The 18,568-nt window shown below is 37.7% G+C and overlaps 2 protein-coding genes across 5 annotated transcripts in view; one reads left to right on the top strand and one right to left on the bottom strand.

The window, feature by feature from the left end:
• The window catches only part of LOC128240837 (probable G-protein coupled receptor 158), a 45,024-nt gene extending 26,912 nt beyond the window's left edge, over positions 1-18,112 (top strand). For all 4 annotated transcript variants that reach the window (XM_052957767.1, XM_052957764.1, XM_052957766.1 and 1 more), the window contains exons 6-12: positions 1,268-1,377; positions 2,109-2,244; positions 4,275-4,371; positions 12,065-12,203; positions 14,170-14,275; positions 14,812-14,991; positions 15,434-18,112. In XM_052957767.1, the coding sequence (XP_052813727.1) occupies positions 1,268-1,377; positions 2,109-2,244; positions 4,275-4,371; positions 12,065-12,203; positions 14,170-14,275; positions 14,812-14,991; positions 15,434-15,757 (1,092 nt within the window). In that variant the 3' untranslated portion in view covers positions 15,758-18,112. The remainder of the gene's footprint in view (positions 1-1,267; positions 1,378-2,108; positions 2,245-4,274; positions 4,372-12,064; positions 12,204-14,169; positions 14,276-14,811; positions 14,992-15,433) is intronic.
• LOC128240838 (uncharacterized) lies at positions 5,781-10,338 on the bottom strand. Its single transcript, XM_052957768.1, has 3 exons — positions 10,243-10,338; positions 8,208-8,306; positions 5,781-6,908 (listed from the first exon to the last, which is right to left on the bottom strand). Exons 2-3 carry the CDS (start codon positions 8,280-8,282, stop codon positions 6,021-6,023), a joined length of 963 nt encoding a protein of 320 aa, XP_052813728.1. The 5' UTR covers positions 8,283-8,306; positions 10,243-10,338; the 3' UTR covers positions 5,781-6,020.
• Positions 18,113-18,568: the final 456 nt, after the last annotated feature.

Here is an 18,568-nt window from a genome sequence, read left to right as displayed (position 1 = left end):
CCATCTTTCAATGCCATAAAAGCGTGTTTGTTATACATAATGAAATACATATGTAAACATATTCCCAAACCTATAGCGCATTTTTTTCTCTACTCATGGAATCCTATTAGGTGGTATGGCTTCACCCGGCATGCCAGCCACATTATTGTACAGGGCTACCGTAAATGTCTCCCTTAAAGCTGCACTCTCACAGATTAACAGTTTTTACACCTCTTTTTTTGCGTAATATCTACAAACCAGTGGTAAAAGACCGCTAACAAAAGATGAGACCGCAGATTTTCATATTAAAACCTTCAATCTGTGCGAGTTCAGCTTTTAATTAATTCACGATTTTCAATATGTTTGCATTGATGTGACCTGATTTGTGACCTGTTTTGGTAATGTAAGTGCATTTCTTTGTCATTATGGAGACAAAAGCTCAAGCGTTTCCAAAACATTTCCGTTAAGACGTGAAAACAATAGCAGCGTTGTGTTCGCCTCTTATAAACATCGTGTGTATTTTACTGACTGTAGCAATAATAGCATTTTATTGTAACATGTCTAAAACGATATCATGGATCACGATATGTCGAGTACTGCGACCAATAACACGAACTCATTGACAGAAATAGACGGACGCATGTGACAAAACCATACAGCAAGCCCATGCCTTTTTTGCACCTTAACAATCATATAAGCCAAAACGGCAAAACGCGCATGTGTATGAGTTTCATATTTGTCAACTTCATGAATGATTTTAGCTCTACTTGCCAAACGCCAGAAGAGCATAAGCACTGGCGTGGTTTCCATCGTCCGTGCGTCCGTGCGACAGTAAACATTTGCTTGTGAACGTGATAAACTCTTCAGTTTTGATTACATTTTGACCAAACGTTTACAGTACTTAGATATACATGAGAACTCAGTCCTTTATAAACCAGATCCACCATGCATGAATGGAGTATGGTCCTTGAAATTATTGAAATTGCTACGATAGCCAAGTGAAAAATTATAGTCTAAGGGGAACAACCTGTTTTCAGGGACAGCAGTTTTTTGTTGTTTTTCCCTCCCTTCCCTTTGTTAGCTACAGTTGAAGAGAGACAACCGACACTCTGTGATTTTAGTTACCTCCCTTGCCTATGTTTAAAGAAGGTTGATTCATGTTCACTACACTTACTCAGTAGTTAAATTTGCTTTCTAAATGAATAATTTATAAACGTCAAGCGATACGCTTGGCCGAGGCATGAGCGCAAAGAATAAGCTGTATTATATCTTTTCTGTTTATCTTAAGGTTGTCGTCCAATACTTTGAACCGTCTACAACGACATGCCTGCTAGTGCCATGGTTACGAGAACTCGGGTTTGCAATACTATACGGGGCTTTGGTTCTTAAAATATACAGGTAAGTTCAGGCATGGCTTACGTCCCTTGTCGCTTGCCAGACTCGTGGAACTTCATGAAATTTATTGACGGAAATACTGCAACCTTGCATGTACTGACTCTACACTCTCCCGTGCACGAAACTTCAGAAAGGAAAACAGACATTACACAGAAAGTGGAAATGTGTTGACTAAAAGACCCTACCTTAAATTATCTACAACATTTATCAGCTGGCAATAATACGAACTAGGGTAATAGGGCAAAAGGGTAATGTCAGGAGACCGGAAACAAACACATTTGTTTAAAGCTTTCATAATCGTTCACTCATGCGTTTCCTTTTAAGTAAAATTGGTATTTTACCGGAACATTATATAGCATTTTGGCTAGTTGTACAGTTGCGTATATACATGAGATCATCAACGAAATGGTTGAAGTCAATAGTAATAGGGACACTGGTTTGAAAATTACTTTTTGAAATATTTTCTGCTTAATTTGGACATTTTTTTTCCGGGATGACCATTGACCGCGTACACGAACGGAACTGTTCTGGGGTCAACTTGGTGAAGATCCGTGGCTGGTGATATTATTTATTCCGATGTCAAACAAATGTTTATAAAGCTAATTGTACATATCCGGTATCAACTATTACTTTTCAATCTTATTAATTTATATGTCGAAACATAATGTTGTGCCCCATATTGAACATATATAAACGTTATCTTAATATATATCCGTCTTTTACCATACTTACAGACTGCTGGCAGACTTCCAATCTCGAAAAGCACATCGTGTCCACGTCAGGGATAAAGACCTTTTAAAATACCTCCTCTGTATCGTCATGGTCGTCATAGGGTATATGGCGGCATGGACCTGCGTAAATATCGACCAGGTTTGTTTGGTGATAGTGCTATATAATGGTGCACGTTGAAGAACCAGCGTAGCTTTTAATAGAGTTTCATTCTGTCTTTTCACAATGTTCCAAAAACCTGATATAACTGTCTGCTGTAGTCGGCGGATGTGCGTTCATAGTATTCCGTTATAAACTAAGTACGTTCATAGTACGTATGTTAGCTTGGTTGGTATTATGCATATTAGCAATCCCCGGGCTCTGTGTGGATTGAGAATTTACTGTATATAAAGACCAGCGGACCTCTTCAGGGTTGAGCATGCTTTTCCCTGAAGGGATCTGTTGATGTTTGTTCGAGGTCGCACGTTACATAACCAACAATCTTATCAGAGTACTCAGGTCAGATTCTTCCATGCATGACTGGATTATGGCCCGTTGACAGCACAAACATGTTCTAAGGACGACAAATGTTTACAGCGAGTTGTGTATTATTGTAGTAACTCTCTCCCTTTGCTCGAAATGCTGCCTAGCAAAATCATTTTCTTGGGTAAACAACTTTGTACAGAGAGACTTATATTAGTGTTATAGAGTTTTCTCCCTTTACAGCTCATTCAGTTCTTCCATTACAACAATTCGAAAGTGTCTACTCATTTCCTTTTTTCTTTTTATTAATGCATGCCAGTGAATCAAAGCATGGTTCACCATCCTGCTACTCTTCATCATAATAGGGTTTAAATGTGAATTGGCTGTGATCTACCTGATCTACTTTGTTTATTTACATTTTCACTGCATTGTTTAAACTCCAACACCGCATTTGGTTATTTGATCCAATACACAGTGGTTACGTTAAACCATATTTTTATTGTTCCTACAAAAACTTTATTCTAATGTTGATTATTTTTTACTTCACATGTGGAAGTTTCTCTCCCTATATGGTGTAAGGGGTCTCGAAGAAATATAAATAATTGTTATTTTGCGTGCAAGTTAGTCAATTGTACATAGAATATAAAGGAAATATATTTAGTTATTTCTGACCTTGAATGTGACTGCCAGTAGAGAATAGTCCGCAGTTAGTGCATCTTAATGAAACGATAAAAGTAGCTAGATATCCATGAGAGCTCGGTTTCTTTCATAAAGCAGCCATACCTGACCCTGCATATCTGGATCATGGCCCTTGGAATTGTCAGACTCATCATTGTGGCTAATTGAAAATTACAGTCTAAGATAGACAACCTGTACTCAGAGAGTGCAGTTTTTTGTTTGTTTGACTCTCCCTTGTCATTGTTAAAAACTGTTGATTAATAAAATTAAGCTTTTGTGAACTCAATATTCAGATGCTGTATTTATGACTTGATGTTTACTCAACTTATACAGTAGTAAGATATGGACTAAATCAAGGCTCCTGTCGAAAACTAGCCAGATCCGCCCATGTGTGACTGGATAACGACCCTTGAAATGGCCATTGTTTCTTTAATACTTCTTGTGAACACAATAGAGATCCCACTTCTTATCCAATCTTCCCCAAACTGGACAGTAGTTAAATATAGATAAAACCTTGGTTACCTTCGAAAACCAGCAAAATCCTTTGGCTGAATTATGACCCTTGAAATTGTTAAAAATTGCTATAATATGGCTTGTGAAAACAAAATAGCTTCCATTTCTTATCCGATCGTCCAGCCAGGTTCGCTCAGACATGACTGGATTTTTGGGCCTTGAAATTGGCAACATTTCTGTTATTAAATAGAGCCACCATATTCACGTTACATGTTATATCTTGCAACACTGAAATTGCTGTGCCCATTTACTAACACGAAATATTCCCAAAGTGAGCTATCAGTATGTTGCCTATTACCCATACGTATATTCTTTGGATAGAAAATGGCCAGTCTAGCCATGCCAGTAGAGCAAAGTCCATCGTGGGCCTCTTGTTTTGCCATCGTGGGCCTCTTGTTTTATCTTCCAGAATTTCTCAAGGTATTGCTTAATTCTTAAAAACGAACACACACAAACACATAAGCAAAGGCAAAACTTTCTGTAATACTATCACCTATTAAATATGGTTTTCATTTTAGGTCCAAGAGGGTTCATCATTATTGGAGACGGGGGAACACGAAGGGTTAAGATATATCGTATGTAAAGATGGTTGGTGGGACTACTCCACAGAATCAGGTAAGCACATTGTCAACATATAATTAGTGCTTTGGGTCGCCGCATTTAAGTCCAGTGATGTCATGAAATGAGACTGTTTGTAGGACTATATGTAATCGATAAAATACTATACATGGTTAACTGCCATATGTTAAATTGGCTTGAATGAGAATATTTCATCTTTTTGAGTCTGTTCCCTGTGTAGAACGCAGAACTGGCGTCAATTTTGAGATGCCTATGGTTTATATACGATATTGGACTTGATTGAATCTAGGACCGATTAATGTTTTCGGATTGGTTGGTGTTCAGAATAACTGAAGGTACACAGGGGATAGAGTCAGGGATGGAGAACCATGATATTGACATAAGTCGCATATTGAGTATTGACCAGAGTTTCTAAAATCAGATAAGGGGAGACGACGTCAACTCGGATTCAAGTACAAAACATTCAAATATAATACCCATGCAGCAATGTCATTTCTGTGACGTCAAAACACGCATTTAAGTTCTACGTCTGCCTGTCATGCTTATTTGCTCATATCTTTTGTAAATTTTGTGATATTATCTTGTTATTTTGAGGATGCATCCGGATTAATTAAGAAGCGTAACTTTGTAATAGCATCGGTGTAAGGAAAGCTTGACACAAAATCTATGAATTATTACAGTCTAAAGAAGACAACCCTTATTTGATGAGTGTATTTTTTTCACTTCATTGCCTTTATATAAGAGGTGAAAACTACCATTGAAGTGAAACAGCCAGTCCTGATGAGTGAAGTTGTTTTTCTTCCTTGCCTTTTTTGAAGTGCGGAGACCACTTTCCCCAGAACGGTTGAAACATCCGTGAACTTCTGCCACTGACACATATTAAAATAAATCATCCCATGAATCCATTACTGAATGTTCTGTTCTCATATGCTGAACATGCAACGTTTTTAGCTAACCTGTGCACAAAATGTTCCAAATGAACTACGGTATGTAGCCTATTTGAATACCCCTCCTGTGCAAATTATCCCCTGTTTATAATATAAACTTGATAGGAAACAACTACATATTCTGCTACTTCTACTTTATTAAAAATGGTTTGTTTTATGACGATAAACTTTATAATGTTTCGGTTGAACGCGATCCTTGATTTTAATGATACTTTTGAAAATGAAAAGCTGCTTTTAAGGGGGCTTTGGTGCTTGTGCAAGACTCATTGCAGTAAATAATCAGTTACAATAAAATGAGATAAAGTTTGTACTTCCGTAAGATGTGTTTCTAAAAAAAACTGCATTTTGTTTCCTGTATGTAAGCACGGGCGGGTTCCTTCTGTTCACACAGATGTTCATGAATAACCAGAAGACATGGAAGAGGTTGTCAACAACGGAAGACAATTGTAAGGCAATCATTTATTCAGAAGTTGAAGTATGTAGTTAATAAACGCTCAGTCCTGACTCAAAATTCATAGCAACCATACAAAAAAAGTAATTATAGAAAAAACAATTAAACGATAGACAAAAAACAACAACACACAGTTCATCAGTCAATTCTTCGATCCGATGTCAAATCCAGTTTCGTATTGAGAATTCCACGCTTGTTCAGTGAAGGTTCACTTTGATATTGGTATGTCTTAGTGACACGATTACTGAACGATCACGTGTTTTATGATTGTTCTTGCTATCGAATGTTTACTTTCTGAACCCGCTAAGGAGATCAAGGAGTCGACGGGCGAACAATACTTTACTCTTTGATTCGAGCTGAGGTTGTGGTAGGGCAGTGGTTGATTGTTGGGGTGGACAACCTTCCCCTTCGCATGGTGGTGAACCGCCTTCGGGCTGTGGGGCAGGCGAATGACTGATACCATTGGTTGGTGGAGGAGGCGAGGAAAGAGGGCAGTCTACGCCTTCACATCCAGCTGGCTTGTCACCTTCAGGCGGTGGGGGAGGCCCCTGTTTGTTATTTTCTTGCTTCTTCGGTGGCCGTTTTTGGCCTCTAGCGCCTTTACCATCCTGCTCACTCAGGAGGTAACGTAAACTGTCCATGATGAGTTGGTCACGTTTAGTCGGAGCTTGCGTCGTTTGTGGTGGTGGACAAGTCTCGCCTTCTGGGCATGGAGGTCGGCAGGTCGTGCCCTCTGGGCAAGGAGGTGGTCCACCATTTCCCGCTGGTTGGTTTGATGGTGGTGGTCCACCATTTCCCGCCTGTTGGTTTGATTGTGGTGGTCCACCATTTCTTCTCGCTGGTTGGTTTGATGGTGGTGGTGGTGGTGGTGGACATGTGATACCCTCTGGGCAAGGAGGTGGACAGGTCGTGCCCTCTGGGCAAGGAGGTGGTCCACCATTTCGCGATGGTTGGTTTGATGGTGGTGGTCCACCATTTCTTCTCGCTGGTTGGTTTGATGATGGTGGTGGTGGTGGTGGTGGTGGACATGTGGCACCCTCTGGGCAAGGAGGTGGACAGGTTGTGCCCTCTGGGCAAGGAGGTGGTCCTCCCTTTCCCGCTGGTTGGCTTGATGGTGGACCTGCATTTTGTCCCATGCGCCTCAAAAGTCCCAGTAGTTCGCTCTCAAGCCGTTCCTGTAAAATAGAAATTACACAGATGCTAAAAATACTATTGTTTATCAATAAACGTGTGTAGTTAAAAATTAAGATATATCTGACCAGGAGGTAAGTAACGACCGGCGGTTGAAATACTGATCAACTAATGTTCATGAAGTATTTAAACCCAAAAAGTACCACCAAGGTTTAAAGAAGAAGACACTTTGATTTTTTAAAAACAAATTTGAAAAAAAAAAATCATTTATCACGTCAACTGTATTGGTTTGTTTTCTGTTTTGTATACATCAAGTTTGGTTTGGATTTCATCAGTTATAAGTATAAATACGTTCTTAACTCATATTGGTTACGGGCTTAAAGTACTCGTTTAATTATCAATTAAAATTCTAACTTTAAAAAGCCAGAAGGTGGGACTGATGATTTGGTGTTTGTGTCTCGCTGCAAATGGTGTTATTTGGCTCAAAAACAGGACTACTTGTTCATAGCCAAAGTTTATTCAAGGCTCCAAATAAATTATGCCTGTAAAATTAGGGTTATAGTCGGTCAGTTATAGGAGGTTGCTGCACCCTGTCATGTTTGGAAACGTTCCTTTACCCTCACGCAACCCTATTCCCTCAAGAACACCTCTACTCTTAAGCACCCATCTTCCCGCATGCACCACTCTATCCTCAAGCACCCCTCTACCCTCAGGCACCCCTCTACCCTAAAACACTCATATTCCCTCAGGCACTCTCTTATCTCACGCACCCCTCTATCCTCACGCACCCCTCTTCCCTCATCAACCCTCTACCCTCAAGCACCCCTCTACCCTCAAGCATACTGTGACCTCAAGCACCTCTCTACCCTCAAGCATCCTCTTCTCTAAAGTACCTCTCTACCCTCATGCACCCTTCTTTCCTCATGCATCCTCTTCTCTAAAGTACCTCTCTACCCTCATGCACCCCTCTTCCCTCATGCACCCCTTTTCCCTCAAGCACCCATCTACTCTCAAGCACCCCTCTACCCTCAACCATACCCTACCCTCAATCATCCTCTACCCTCAAGTACCCCTCTACTCTCAACCATACTTTACCCTCAATCATCCTCTACCTTTAAGCATCCTCTACCCTCAAGTACCCCTCTACCATCAACCATACTGTACCTTCAATCATCCTCTACCCTTAAGCATCCTCTACCCTCAAGTACCCCTCTACCCTCAAGCATCCTCCATCCTCCTGGTGATTTATGTACATAGCTTACTTTTTTTTTCAAAGTTCGTCCCATCCCATATACGGCCCTTTATACACGTTATCGCTAAAACCCTAGTAAAAGGTGACTTACGGTTGGACTTGGACGCGCATGCGTAGATGTCATAAGCACCACGCAGAGGCACATTGCCAGGCCTTGAAACATCATGTTGACCAATCAAAAACGTTCAATCTGAAACAGAGAAATAATGGATTAATATACTGTTGGTTTCAAAATATCAACACGCCTTAATTGTTTTGAACTTTCCTTATGTTTATACGTGCGAACCAAGTGGACGCTAAAAGAGCCGGGTCGGACTCCATTTAATCGAGGCCGACCGCGCTTTATTGGCGAGGGATGCATTGGGTATTTAACATTGATGCGGCGGGGTCTTTAAAACTGCAAGCGGTATGCGAAGGGGTCTTTAATTAACATTAAATGATTCCGGGGATACGGCGGGTCTTAAGCATTACACTGCGGATACGGCGGGGTCTTTCATATTCACAAGCGATAGGGTGGGGTCTTTAACATTGATGCGATTTTGTATTTAACATAAATGATGCGGTTGTGTATTAAACATTGATGCTGTGGGTTATTTAACAAATGGGGTATTAAACATTGATGCGGTTTTGTATTTAACATTGATGCGGTTGTGCATTTAACATTGATGCAGTTGGGTATTAAATATTGATGCGGTTGGATATTTAACATTGATGCGGTTGGGTATTTATCATTAATGATGCGATTTTGTATTTTACATTGATGCGGTTGTGTATTTAACATTGATGCGGTTGTGTATTTAACATTGATGCGGTTGTGTATATAAAATCGATGCGGTTGGGTTTATAACATCGATGCGGTTGGGTATATAACATCGATGCGGTTGGGTATATAACATCGATGCGGTTGGGTATATAACATCGATGCGGTTGGGTATATAACATCGATGCGATCTGATCTTTAACCCTGCAGGGGAACGCGGTTAGACAAACCATAAAGCAGTCAATGGGCGCGGGCAAAAACTTTAAAGATAAGAGAAGAATACAAAACTTTATGCCTCGGATATGTATGAATGCATAGGCAAAGTTCGAGACCTTTGTCTTATGGTGTTTTTAACTTTCCAAGTAAAACCTGATAACTATGAACGTTAATTTGGTCGTTTAATAGGGGAGCATGCTTTCAATAGCTAACATCTAAAATGTACATATCTCTGACGTTAGGATCATACACACTTATTTTACAGCCCCCTTGTTAAGGATCTTGTCGTACGATCACTTCCTCAAATAAAAATGTATCAAGTTAAGTAAAGCTATCTTTTTGGGTATAAGTACTTATATATGTCAGTAAAAACTTGCTTATTTTATTTTTGCAAGCAAAACGTTGAAACTAATATGTAACACTGTAAATCTGGGTCGTACGATTTATCGTCGTATGTACGTTCATAAGATGATCCCATCGCCTTATAATTTGTTTGGGAGTTAACATGGTCGTTACAAGCATATAACATACAGGTTCTGTAATGTTGGTGGAACAACTTCAATATTCGTCACCTATATAAAGTAAATAAGTTAAATTGGATCACAGTATATTTCATGTCGTAGATTATACTTATTTAGACTGAATATTTGTAAAACTAAAGCAACTATTCAGAAATATTTGCATATGGTTCACTTCCAATGAAATTAAAAATGTTCCTCTTAAGATAGAAAAAATAATCATAGATTTCATGTTAAGCTATGCTTTGCGAGCTCATGTGCCCATTGATAATTTATTGAAACGTACAATCACCTTACTTCGAAATATCGTGAAAAGTATAGATAATTAAAACAACATCTACAGTATAGCATATATACGTAACATATTCAGCTATTTTTATCATCAACATTTGTCTGATTCTTATTTTACATGAAATCCAACATCTGCATTTTAGAGTATTAAATTAAGATATAAGTGAATATCGCCCCAGCAGCCTTAACTGGAATCCTCGTCATGTTTTATGGCACGTTGACCGTATCCTAACCATACACAAATTCACCAGACAAAATAAAACAACCAGCATTATAAGAATTATAAGTAATCAAACAATAAGAAATAAATAATAAGAAATAAATAAATAAAACAGACTTACTTTCAGTAAGAAATCCCAGGTGTCCGTTCTCCTTAGAATGACCTGCAGACTTTGGGAGGGGGTCTCATATTTATACTGGTTGGAGCTACTCCGATCGTGCCCTACTTATAATAAGCCCCTTTGTCTCATTCAAATACAGAAATCACGACTTTTTATTGACAAAAGAGGTTCTTCAGTCCAAAATTGTAATTGATGTCCATTATTATTATTAGCGACAACTAGAGCTGAATTCGTCAATAGAAAAATCTGATACGGGGTATATTTAGTTTTCAGATGAAACTAGTTTAAATAATGTTCAAATATAGCACTATTGGATAAATGATTACTTACCCTTCTAATTGTACGGATAAGTATCTAAACTTACGTCACAGCGTTGAAATGGAGATATTACTTTTTTGCTGAGAGTTCAAAATCGTGTGAACTGTTCTTGTGAGAAAATCTTGTATTGTCAGGTTTAGCATATATTTCGCATTAAACAATCGTGTCGAAATGGTTGTCAAAATAGATTTTATACTGGGCCATTCACAACACGATCATACCGTGCAATTAATTTTCAGCTTAATTGTTCATCAATAAGACGAGAAAATGTCATAGTAAAAGTCACCAAGACTCTTAGTACGTTAGGATTGAAGCTTCTCCCACCGCCGCTACCACTGCTACAGCCACCACCGCCACCAACACCACCACTGCTACCACCTCAGGCACCAAAACCACAACCACTACTACCACCGCCACCACTATTACCACCACCACTTCCACCTCAAACACCAAAACATCAACCATTACTACCACCACCACCCTACTACGACCACTACCACAACCACCACCACCATCACCACCACAACAACCACCACCACCACCACAACCACCACCACCACTTTCACCCAACCACCCCCACCAACACCACACCAACCACCACAACCACCACCGCCACCGCAGCCGCCGTCACAAACAAAAAGATTAAACTATAAAGCATTAACAAAAAAGAATAAAGTATAAGAAAAAACGTTTAAAATATAAAACATAAAGAATAAAGCATAAAGGAATGAAACATAAACAACATAGGATAACCAATAAAGCAAAACAATAAAGCATAACCAATAAAGCATAACCAATAAAGCATAAACAATAAAGCATAACCAATGAAGCATAAACAATAAAGCATACACAATAAAGCATAACCAATAAAGCATAATCAATATAGCATAACCAATGAAGCATAAACAAAAAGCATAAACAATAAAGCATACACAATAAAGCATAACCAATAAAGCATAACCAATAAAGCATAATCAATAAAGCATAACCAATAAAGCATACACAATAAAGCATAACCAATAAAGCATAAACAATAAAGCATAACCAATAAAGCATACACAATAAAGCATAACCAATAAAGCATAACCAATAAAGCATAATCAATATAGCATAACCAATGAAGCATAAACAAAAAACATAAACAATAAAGCATAAACAATAAAGCATAACCAATAAAGCATAAACAATAAAGCATAACCAATAAAGCATACACAATAAAGCATAACCAATAAAGCATACACAATAAAGCATAAACAATTAAGTATAGTGGGGTGAAGAATACAAAGCGTATTCGGACATGTATAATAAATAAAATAGAGGACACTACAAGGACAGGCCCAGTATACTAGACTTGAACCAAGTTTTCGTTTGAAACGTGAACGAAATACTTTTTTCTATGATAACGTATGACCGACAACTCAGATTACAGCTTTATCGTTAGTTTGGTAAATTTCCATTAAAGTGAGTTCCATACCACAATTCTACATGTTTATTTCATCTTCAGCGGAGATCCTGTTTCTGGTATTCGGGTTGTACCTCTGTTGGCGAGTCCGGGCGGCACAGTCAGAATACAGGGAGGGGTTTTACGTCTCCACAGCCATATTTCAAGAATGTGTTATTTCTACAATGTTTTATGCACTAAGGTAAATATCTGAAAATAATTGTGTTTTCTAATGTATTCAGCACTTTTCTTTACTCAATAGTAATGCACTAAGGTTGAAGAATCATCAATTTTTAATAAGCATCTAGTAAAGACCAGAGAAATAAAACCCTATCCAATAGTCAGAGCTGGGGACAACTCTAGATCTCAATCATGTAGTAGCAGGTCTTTCTGCATTTTGGGGCCAAAATATCTGTTGGCGAATATCCCACCGATCGAAGGGGGAACAATTCCTTCTTTGACTTGAACATTTTTTCTAAGAAGTCACACTGGGGGATGTGGCGGGGTCGAGCCATCATGCGCCATTGTAGGGCGCGGGTAGATCCTTTGATTTAAAAGCAGAAGAAGAATATTCCTTGGTTAAGTAATGGGTTGTCAAATGAAAGATAAATAGGGAATTTAAAGGACAATATATTTTAAGCCTTGTAACTGGTTATAAATATGTGTCAAATACCGTACCACAAATCTTAAAACTAGGTTCATGCGTAGAAATATTGCTATAATAATTTAGTTACAAAGATATATTAAATTGAAAGAACCACATCATAGCGACATTAACTGTCAATAATATAATTATACTTCGTTGAATATTTACCTACCTGAAATTATACCTGACTGGCAGACAACTAATTATCCAAGTGTCCGTATCAGATTATACGCAACTACAATTATATATTCATTATAAAAATAATGTTCTCAAAAGAGACATCTACATTTTGTGGGCTGGCAATTCGACTTTCATTATCGATATATTTAAAACACCTGAATAAATAGTTCTTCTCTGTGAGTGACTTTTAAGTTTTACTTAATCTGAGCTTCCACGGAATACCCTGCGCGAGGGTTGAGACGAACTTATCTTGCACGAGCGGCCATGATCGATGTTTTTTTCTCACATCGCAGTTGAAAATAATGTAATCAAAATGTATTTCAGTTTATTTTTAAATACCGGTATTTTTAACCCGTTGGCCAGATACGGATTTCCACCATGGCCAAATATTTGGATCTTCTTATCTGGGGTGGGAGAAAGGTGTTTCTGATAGTGTGACCATGTGTGCTGGAAAAAATCATCCACCCCGCATTTAGAAAGTAAATAAATGAGAGCTTATTTATTTGGAAAAAAATACTTGGTAGGATTTTAAGATTTAAGGAACTCTTTGACGTTGACAGTGATTTTAAATTATTGTGCGTCATTTTGCATCTTTACCAGAAACACCTTAACGATACTTATAATCTAAAATGTGTACACGATTTTTAGAACATATGACCCGTAATGGTTTGTTTATATAGAAATTAGTATGAAGCATAACACCAAAACAAGTATTCTATATGTCAATAGAGAGTACAAATGAAGTGAAAATAGTATTTGTGAACTCAAAGCCATGGTCAGCCTCACAACAATGACCAACTCCTCAACGTCGTTTTTGAATTCCACAACCGAAGCCAATCACCGAAACTCTACACAATTGTTGCAAAATGACGTCACTAATCTTTATGTGACGTTATCTGATAATAAGATGACGTTTCTCTGTAGGATTCAGGCGTCGGTTTACTTTAAAGGGTAGTGCCTCTATCAATCAGAAAAAAATAGTTGCTGAATATGATTCTTTATCATTTTATAAAATTAATTGTCAACTATTATCATTGATAACATTGCATATGTACATGATATATAAAATATCACGCTGTTGATTAATTAATTGAAGACTGAAATAATGTCACAGTAAATTAAGATAATTCTGCACAATTGTCAAATGGATAAATGCCTTATTTCAGTCATATATTTATATTTCAGGCATATATTTACATATTTCAAGCATTAAAATTTATATGTAAAATTTATATATTAGATGAACTATTTCAGCCATTAACCATATTTCCAGAATGTACATTGACATGTAATCTTATTTATATATTAAATAGTTCAGCCATGTTTCGCTTACATATTTCAGGCATATATATTGGGTAAACCTTCATCCGGACTATCTTTTCCTGATGTATTTCCTACGCTGTCAACTAACCGTCAGTGTAACTTTGGTATTAGTTTTTGGGCCAAAGGTAAGCAAAATTATATAAATGTTTTATATTATGCTGCCGACAGTGGAGTGTGAGAGCGAGGATGTTCTAAGTGATATAATGTTCAGAAGTAGATAGAATAATTTTGCATTAGACCCTCGGATATCTAAATCACGCTCCAACAATGCGACGCCTCATTGAAATATTAATACTCTTTGTGTGACTCGTCTGTCATAAAAAGCATTCTTAATAAAAATATAAAGGTATTTCGAATTTAACAGAATGATGTATTATTCGAGCAGACACGAGCTCAGTACAAATATTTAATTAAGAAATACTCTTAATTTAATTCAATTTATTTTTAGATGAATTAAATTCCAAATACGCCCGTGTGTTCTGTTTATTACTGTATAATGAACTAGGATAACTTTTTTCAAACCTCAAGGAAATGCAGATTCATTGTCGCTTTGGTGCGGAGCGTGTGCCTTTATTATCTTGCAATCTATCAAGACTGTTTTATTATATAATTATGTTAACAGCTTGACCCAGTGTGTTTTGATAACCATATTGTACTTTAGCTATGGTACGCGCATCGTCCACCGGATGAGCGGAGCATCCGAAATAGGGCTTACTCCGCTTCCGAAGTTCCCGACAACATGGCACCGGAAGCGATGAAACTTAACGTCGGTATTTCCTCAAACGGTGACGTTGACGTTGGCGACGTTAGTCTTGCAGATATGGACCCAGAAGATATTAGGGTTTGCTTTTATTGATATTTTACTGCATTAGTAAACTTACCGCAAAATAAGTTTGTCTGAATTCCTTCTAGCGGCTACCGAAATTCGGCCGTATTTGGGTAGCGACCGATCCGTTGGAAGGGTTCATTTGAAAATATCGGGATCATGTATTGTCACGTATTTATGTACTTTTAAAGATATCATCATTTTCGATGATGATGATGATGATGATGATGATGATGATGATGCTGGTGGTGGTGGTGGTGGTAGTGGTGGTGATGATGATGATGATGATGATGATGATGATGATGATGATGATGATGATGATGATGATGATGATGATGATGATGTAACAAAGACTGGTGCGGGTAAAGAAATTGAGCCGGAGAAACTTAATAATGATTTGTTTGCCTACCATGTATTTAAAACATGTTTATACGAGTATATGTTGTTGATTTTTCAGCTTGAATTAAAGCGGTTATATACACAGCTGCAGGTGTACAAAACCAGGAATATGAGAAAAGACAATCCTCATATTTCCAAGCGTCGTGGGGGACGCAAACAGACACACAGACGCTTTTCTCTTCAAGCGGCGTTTCACCATAAGCATCGCCATCATCATGATCATGAGCACGAACACGAACTGTCAAAAACGCCCGAAGAGAGCACGAACTCTGCCGAAGGGCTGCCGATGCCCATCGAAATGAGCGTTACGAAATGTGAGGATCTAAACGAAGTGAAACCAACGTCAACCGTCTCATTTAAAATGTCGCATACTCATAAATGATGTTAGTTATATATTAATTAACCGATTTTCATTTATATTAATGTTTCATTGAATTAATGTGTTGTAAAATTCGCATGTTGATTGTGTTATTATTGTGTATTGTAAAAACGGACTATTTATTTTATAAAAGAATTACATGTGGCAGCAGAGCATTTGTTAAAAATAAACATTTCCAGTAAATAAAGCAAATCATTAGGGCAGGTTCAGTATAGAAGAACTCGCTCACATACTGCATATTTAATACTATTTTATCGCGAATCCGTTTTAAATCAGACTTTTTCATAATTGATTGCATTCATACCTGTCCCTTTAAAGGTGCTCGTTCACATATCTTTATTTGCCGGCACTTGTTTTTCAGATTTTGTTTAAATTGATGTACTTAACCTAGTTGTATCAACAAACACAACAGCAGCCTGCAGATACTCATTTTAACATAATTTGTAAATTTTAACCTAAGTCATTTCATTTGCAATGCTAGGCTATCAACATATTTAGGATTCAACATATCCATTTATTTAAGTAATTTTAGCGCATACGTGTTCTCCATTACATGATGATGCAAACAATGTGATACAAAATAAAACATATTTACAACGATAACGTGAAAGATATGAAAAAGAAACTAGAAAGAATCACAATGTTATAAAAAGAACAGTAATACTTATAGTTAAGTTTATAGTGATATACTCAGCCGTGCAAAGAGATGCTAAATATATGTGGGTGTTATTAATCTATTTCGATTTAGATACTAAATTAACAAAGTTTTGGCGACGTATCAGTTCTTTGAAATAAGCTTAAACAGTTTAATTTGAACTGCATAGTTTGTGTAGTGCATGAGGTGTTATAGTTCTAGGCCTAACTGCGAATTTTCCATTCTTATAAGATGTACGTCGCTCGGAGCTCTTGCGGCCATTTTTATCGAAAACAACCTCGGATGTATGCCGGTACATCAGTTGAAGTAGTTCGTAAATTATTGAATTATATCATTAATTAAATGTAGTGTTTTAGAGTTGTATTTATTGATCTAAATTTAAATTGATTGCCAGTGAAGTGTATTGTTGCAAACATAATTAAGATTCCTAAGAAATAAGTCATAAAGTTTTACTGCTAAATAAAATTACTACGCGATCTACTTGCAGCGGACTTAAACGTACCTCTTTTTGAGTATGTAAACCGTCCAAATACATCCGAGGTTGTTTTCGATAAAAATGGCCGAGGAGTTCCGAATGGCTGTACGTATATCGAAATATACATTTCATAAACAACAAAGTAAAACAAAGTAAAATTCATCTTCTGTATGACCACTATTACAAATAGAGCACTTGTTTGTACTTGCGGTGATGTTTAATCATTTTTACAAGCCATTTATTCATATTTCACTAGTCGACCCATTAAAACGTGAACGAGTCCCTTTAAAAGGTGTGGAGGAAGATGTCTTATAGATTCCACCATGTTTATCACATCCATGTATTCGTTCATTTGTTTATACAAATATGTACATAACACGGCTATACTACAAAGCGCTTTCCTTTAAAACTAGTATCTAAATCGATATTGACTGCGATCAGGGGCCATGTTTACAAACAGGGGCCATGATTACGGACAGGGGCCATGATTACGAACAGGGGCCATGTTTACGAACAGAGGCCATGGTTACGAACAGGGGCCATGATTACGAACAGGGGCCATGATTACGAACAGGGGCCATGTTTACGAACAGAGGCCATGATTACGAACAGGGGCCATGATTACAAACAGGGGCCATGTTTACGAACAATGATTACAAACAGGGGCCATGTTTACGAACGCTGAATACAAACCGGGGCCATGATTACGAACGCTGAATACAAACCGGGGCCATGATTACGAACAATGATTACGAACAGGGGCCATTTTTATGAACAGTCTCATTGCCAAGTCTAGACTCAGACTCATAAAAGTACTTATGTCAAATTTTAAAACATCAGCTTTATTCCGTATGATTAAACAATTCCGTATAGTTATAAAATTCAACAATTCTCATCATTAATACTCAACTAGAAAGAAAGTAACAATAAAATGAAGATTTGCAGATTGGCCACTTGAGTCTGAACTCAGACTCAAGACTGTTAGTTATCGTAGTCCCTGGTTCTAACTGCTTTTTAAATAGATGCCACGTAGAACCTGGTTGCTTTCAACCCATCAATTGGTCATCGGCATAACTTCATGATCCAAACACTTAATTAGAAGATAAAAAATGGGCGGTTTGAATGGTGTTTCACTGGGAAGCTTTCTTTTAGTTATTATTCCAATGTCTTAATACTGTCTCCAAAATATAAGAACTGTTTTAAAACCAACGTTTATTTTCACAACAATACCGTCCAATTTGGCCGTAACCCCCCCCCCCCCCCCCCCCCCCCCCCACACACACACTTTAATACCGTAAAGCAGAATCTCTTCATAACATTCAGTTAAATTAAGAGGCTGAGTGGTAAAGGTGTCCACCTCTCATCCCAGAGGTCGTGGTTTCGATCTTCTCCACGGAAAACGTTCTTTGGACTCACTGTGTTCAATCGAGCAGAAATAAATAAGCATAAACCAAAATTGCTATATGCAGCAACTGATTGCCCACAAGCACCAAATCAGTATATGACCATATCGTGTTATGTTTTCTATTAGCGTCAAACTATGGATACAAACTGAATTAACGTCACTTTACAGGGGAATATTTTAACATCATTTTATATCATTGAAGGAAAACCTGTCTTAGGCGGGCACCTCTGGGAAAGGGTCAAATTAGCCGCCTAAGACAGGTGATTGTGATGAATGTAT

This window comes from Mya arenaria, chromosome 7 (assembly GCF_026914265.1).
Source record: "Mya arenaria isolate MELC-2E11 chromosome 7, ASM2691426v1".
Taxonomy (NCBI): Eukaryota; Metazoa; Mollusca; class Bivalvia; order Myida; family Myidae; genus Mya; species Mya arenaria.
Note: the sequence above shows the minus strand (reverse complement) of the source record. Positions and strands in the feature narration are given on the sequence as shown.

Excerpts from the sequence above, each read along its gene's own strand:
- LOC128240838 (XM_052957768.1), bottom strand. The coding sequence starts at position 8,282 with ATGATGTTTCAAGGCCTGGCAATGTGCCTCTGCGTGGTGCTTATGACA. Across the intron at positions 6,909-8,207 it reads ATGCGCGTCCAAGTCCAACC|GAACGGCTTGAGAGCGAACT; the intron begins GTAAGTCACCTT and ends TCTATTTTACAG.